This window comes from Camelus bactrianus, chromosome 8, assembly GCF_048773025.1.
Source record: "Camelus bactrianus isolate YW-2024 breed Bactrian camel chromosome 8, ASM4877302v1, whole genome shotgun sequence".
Classification (NCBI taxonomy): domain Eukaryota; kingdom Metazoa; phylum Chordata; class Mammalia; order Artiodactyla; family Camelidae; genus Camelus; species Camelus bactrianus.
In genome coordinates, this window is record NC_133546.1 from 44,118,183 (window position 1) to 44,124,182 (window position 6,000).

General features: G+C 34.5%; 1 protein-coding gene across 6 annotated transcripts in view; it reads left to right on the forward strand.

Moving 5' to 3' along the window:
* The window catches only part of WASF1 (WASP family member 1), a 123,290-nt gene extending 118,352 nt beyond the window's left edge, over window positions 1–4,938 (forward strand). For 5 of the 6 annotated variants that reach the window (XM_045524685.2, XM_045524683.2, XM_045524684.2 and 2 more), the window contains exons 7-9: window positions 1,188–1,367; window positions 2,523–3,151; window positions 4,070–4,938. In XM_045524685.2, the coding sequence (XP_045380641.1) occupies window positions 1,188–1,367; window positions 2,523–3,151; window positions 4,070–4,227 (967 nt within the window). In that variant the 3' untranslated portion in view covers window positions 4,228–4,938. The remainder of the gene's footprint in view (window positions 1–1,187; window positions 1,368–2,522; window positions 3,152–4,069) is intronic. The other variant, XM_074368492.1, reaches the window with a different exon arrangement.
* Window positions 4,939–6,000: the final 1,062 nt, after the last annotated feature.

The window sequence follows — 6,000 nt, forward strand, 5'->3', positions numbered from 1 at the left end:
TTTTTCTTTCTCCTGACTTCCTTTCTATGCCACATCTCCCACTCAGATATGTCAGAACTTTCAAACAAAATTACTCATCCTCTTTTGCAGAAATATACAGTAGGTCCTGTTTCTTTTTGAGTAGCCAGGGGCCCCATCTAACTAACATGCTACACTAAGAAACATATTAGCATCTCTCTGTGAAGAAATTTACTTACAGTTGATTATAGTTATTATTATATATTTTATAATTACTGATTGAATGGAAAAGAACTTTAAGATTTTCTTTTGAATAGTACGTGTAAATTATTAGGCCATTAAGTATAAAATATCTTGGCCTATTTTAGGAGTAATATGCAAGATACTATCTATATGCAGTACTAAAAGAAGGAGACCGAAAGAATTGATTTTTTTTAAATTACTAATTTCTAGACAAACATTTCTACTGCTGTTAAATGATTAAGGTATTTAGCTGACCTAATAGTGTAAATATAGTACTTTCTGATTTGCTTTGTGTACATCTTTTAAATCCATCTTTGTCCCTAGCATACACTACAGTCAGTAAATGTTTATGTCTTGCTCAGTGTATCTAAGATTTCGCTTATATCTGACTGAAGTTTTGTGTTATTATTTACTCAGCTATTTTCTGAGTACCCTAGCACCTTAGAAATCAGGAAAAAGACAAAAACAATGTAGTTAGCCATCTCTGTGCTACTGGTATCAGGGAGGCCTTTCTCCCTTAGGTACAAGACATTTGGAAGTCATTTAGGTTTAAGAGAGCAACAGGATATCCTGGTAGTAAAAAATTCCAGTTTTCATATTCTAGCTTTTTGTCATTGGCATCTTTTTGTAAAGAAAAAAATTAAATAGAGGCAGACAACTTTGAACAAATTTGCTAAAAGTTCATTTTTTCTTATTTATAAGCTTATATATGTAATACTCTTCACCCTTGTGAATTGAATTCATTTTATACTATAAAATAATGAAATAACTGAAGGCCATTGTAATAACCTGAATCAGCAAGGAAAGTGCGTTGTGAGCAGCAGTCTGTGTTTTAAAAGCAGGATGAATGTAATAAATTTCTGAAAGAAGTTTCTTAAAAGTAGTTAAAATATTGGCATTCAAAGGATAAACCTTAAATATCTCATAAAGAACGCTTCACCAATAATTCAAGAAAAATACACTGATATTATATATATATTTTTTAGACCTCAGACATATGTGGATCATATGGATGGATCTTACTCACTTTCTGCCTTGCCATTTAGTCAGATGAGTGAACTTCTGACTAGAGCTGAGGAAAGAGTCTTAGTCAGACCACATGAACCACCTCCACCTCCACCAATGCATGCAACAGGAGATATGAAACCCATACCCACCTGTATCAGGTATGTCGGGACAAGGACATGATGTTTTCTCTCAGGGGTTGGTAACCTTTTTCTTTAAAGGCCCATATAGTAAATATTTCAGGCTTTGTGGGTGTGTGGTTTCTGTCACAACCACTTAACTCTGCCATTGTTGCATGAAAGCAGCTATGTACATAAATCTGCATTTTTACAAAACTTTATTTACAAAAACCCGAGTGGGTCAGATTTGGCCTTTGGGGCATAATTTGCCAGCCTCTGACAAGAGCTGACATTCTCTTGGGAAAATTTAGTTAATGAGAATTTAAAGATTAAAGTGTCTTTCATTTTATTATAGTTTTCTGTATCAAGCACATGATGTGCAATATATGAATAAAAATTAAGAATTTTTGGAATGTGGTTAGGGACTAAGAAATGGGAACCAAGGATGTGATTATAAATGTTAAATTTGATATTAGGGGAAATATTCTAAGAATTTGAGGGAGAATAGATAATTGCTGCTAATAATCTTCCAGTAAAGCTATTTTGAAGTTTAATTTTGTCCATTGTTATCCACTTTGCAATTTTTTAAAATAGAGAAACAGAGATCAGTATTACAATTTTCAGTTTAAAAAATCAACCTTATATCACTGACTTATTTGATGTTCCACCCTCAGCAAGGAAGAGGGCCATAAATTTCCTTTTGTGGATTGTAATTAGTTGTCATTGATTTAACTGAAATGACATATGATGAGTCTCAATAGCTTCAATATAAATACAGTATTGTATGGGCCACAGGTATTGCTACAAATATTGTAATTTAAGAAGTGTTGTATCATTACAAAGACTCATATCAGAGTGTAAAATTGAACATTTTATTTATCCAAATAAGCATAAAATGCTTGAGTGCATATGAAAGTTGCATGAGAGGATGAGACCATTTAGAATATTACAAATCAAAGCACCATGTATTACTTTTCTTGTTAGTGTACTTTTCGTTCTCATTGTATTCTAAATACTGCTGAAGAATTTTTATAGGAACATGTGAATGAGTGCCTTCTTAGCGCAGTAGGCAATGCGTCAGTCTCATAGGAACATGTGAATGCATCTACCTTGATGTAATTACTGATAAGCATTTATATTTTGTGCGGTTAGTTTTTCCTCTTTAAATAACTTGCTAGGATCTCTTTATCATTTCAGTTCTGCTACAGGTTTGATAGAAAATCGTCCTCAGTCACCAGCTACAGGCAGGACACCTGTGTTTGTGAGCCCTGCCCCCCCACCTCCTCCACCACCTCTTCCATCTGCCTTGTCAACTTCTTCATTAAGAGCTTCAATGACTTCAACACCTCCCCCACCAGTACCTCCCCCACCTCCACCTCCAGCCACTGCTTTGCAAGCTCCAGCAGTTCCACCACCTCCAGCTCCTCTTCAGATTGCCCCTGGAGTTCTTCACCCAGCTCCTCCTCCAATTGCGCCTCCTCTAGTACAGCCCTCTCCGCCAGTAGCTAGAGCTGCCCCAGTATGTGAGACTGTACCAGTTCATCCACTCCCACAAGGAGAAGTCCAGGGGCTGCCTCCACCCCCCCCACCGCCTCCTCTGCCTCCACCTGGCATTCGACCATCATCACCCGTCACAGTTGCAGCTCTCGCTCATCCTCCCTCTGGGCTACATCCAACTCCATCTACTGCCCCAGGTCCCCATGTTCCATTAATGCCTCCATCTCCTCCATCACAAGTTATACCTGCTTCTGAGCCAAAGCGTCATCCATCAACCTTACCCGTAATCAGTGATGCCAGGAGTGTACTTCTGGAAGCAATACGAAAAGGTAATTTTCTCAAGAGTCATTAAATGTGTTGCTATGATAGCATGAGAAACTTTCTAAATATTTGAGACAATAATGTTGTCTTCATTTATAAAATTTTAGATAATCATGTTTTTACACAAATGGTCTTTGGAAAGTAAAACTTTGATTTATATTTTAAGTCATTTTCAAGAAAATATATCACATTAATTATTTTATTTTCATACTAGTAGTTTCTTAAAACGTTAATTGAATGAATGAGAAACTAAAAGTATCAGACTAAACATTATAGAAAACTTAGTTAAAACCCTTCATATTATATTTAATATGTATAATTAACTCCTTTAAAAGTGGCATTTTCTTCAGTGTTAAGGCTGTCAATTTGATGTATAAGTGACACTTGCTCTACCAATGCCTTTAAAGGATTAAGTTTCCTCCCTTAGTAACAAAGGAAAGACTTGTCATATTCATTTATTTATTCAGCCAACATTTCCTAAGCACCTACTATACACCAGGCACTAACAGACAGAATGTAGTATTGCCTTCCTCTCAAGTACTGGGGAGAATAAAACCATAGAAAATACGCTCAACAGTGTTTAATTTATTTGACCGTACAGATAACAAACAAAAGAAATGTATTACCTGGTTAAAATTTAGGGAATAATGAGTACGGAAGCACAATAGAACATATGGCTAAACAAACTATAGATGTCCACTGGGATATGTGATTAGTCACCAAGTAATATCACAGATGATAACATAATAAAAGAATTAGTGTCCCTCTAAATATGATTCCTTCAAATTCTTTTTAATAGATCTTGCTTTTTATTTTTCTGCTAGTATTTTTCATGTGTATTTGATTTTATTATATTAATAATATCTAATAATACCTAGTTTTTCGTATTTTGGTTTACAACGAATGGTTTGGATTTACTATATCAGGTATTCAGCTGCGAAAAGTCGAAGAGCAGCGTGAACAGGAAGCTAAACATGAACGCATTGAAAATGATGTTGCCACCATTCTGTCCCGCCGTATTGCTGTGGAATATAGTGATTCAGAAGATGATTCAGAATTTGATGAAGTAGATTGGTTGGAGTAAGAAAAAAAATGCATTGATAAATATTACAAAACTGAATGCAAATGTCCTTTGTGGTGCTTGTTCTTTGAAAATGTTTGGTCATTCCAGTGTTTTGCTTTCTTTTCCTTAAGGTAAATAACCCTTTTCCTCCATAATATTTGATTTCTAAGAAAAATATTAGCATATGTTTCCAACTAAATGTTTTACAGTGGCTTATCTTTTTTTATTTTTCCCTGAAAAGACATAATTTGGTCAAATAAACCACTAAGTATTAAGCATGGACAGCTGTTGTTAGAGTAGCAGATTCAGTTTTTTGATATATCTTAATTGTGCACTTTGTGAATTTTAATTTAAAGAAAGCAACTGAGATTAAAAATCTTGAGGGCAGCTGTATCTATTAATGAGCCTTATTCCATTTCCTTACATTTTAAAAGAAGAAACACTGCCTTGATTATATGAACACACTCAGATAAGTACATTTAGCTTGTAGCATTGAATTCTCTTAAAGGAATGCTTGAATTTTTTTTAATTATTGTCTTATTGTTTTTAAATACTTGCCTTATTTGAATGTTTAGCAGTATCCCCTTCCTACTTATATATTGTGTGGTACAATTTTGCTTGCCTATAAGAGTTTAAAATTTTTCCATGTGAAATACTCGGACATAAACCATGTAACTTACCTAACTGTTAAGAGTAACAGTCTGATTTAATAAATGGTTCATTTTAAAGGTTCATGGGTGTTTCCTCTTTGAATAAAACTATTTCTGATAGTTTATCAATATATATATATATTGATCAATCAATATATATATATATATCAATATAATATAAAGTAAACTAAATAGTAAATGAAAAATTTTAAATTGCCTAGTATGTAAGCTTGCTTTTATATTATATATATATCCTAAAGTAAAAAAAAAAATCAGTATTTTTCAACTCCTTATACTCTTGAATTAAAATCTCACCTTGCTCTCTAATTTCAGCACACCTTGACTTCAATATAACAGCATTCTTGTAATTACATTTTGCAGTGGTAAAATGAGTTGTTAACATTTACACAGTCCAGATTCAGGGATAGAGGGAGAGCAGCATCAATATCAAATTATTTAGCCTGAGAAAAGACTAAATGGGGTTTTGATAGTTTGTAAAAGGGACTGTAATCTTCATCTTTGCTTCTACTTCTTTTGCAATGCAATTCTCAGTTTCTTCCATCAAGAGACAGGTTCTGTTCTCACCTCTTTGAATCTGAGTGTCCTTGAGACTTATTTTGGCCAAAAGCATGTGGCAGAAGTAAGCTCAGCCCAGCCTGCTAGAAGTTCAGAAACCTCATGCAGAGATCTATCCCAACTGAGGCCAGCTTAGACCAGCCAATTGCAAGCTCACCTGCTGGCTAACTGTAGACAGATGAGCAACCCTAGCTAAAATTAGCCCAGTCTAGAAGAACCGTTCAGCTGACTTACAAATTCATGAATAAAAATAAATGTTTATTGTCATACACCCAAGTTTTGAGGTGGATTATTTCACATAGCATTGTGGCAATAGATTACTGATACAGGAGGCCATTGGTAACTTGCTAATTTGGGGGGTTTTTTAGGCAGCTAACTAATGATCTGTAATCTTTGTAGAATAGGAATGATGAATCAAGTCCACTGTAGCAATACAGTTTGGACATAAAAAACTTCCTAATAACTCTAATAAAATGATTTGCTCTGCTCTTTTGGGTTGCTTTGCCTAGAACAAGAGATCAGATAGCTGTTTAAGGTTTCTTTCCAACCTCGTGGAACTGTATAGTGT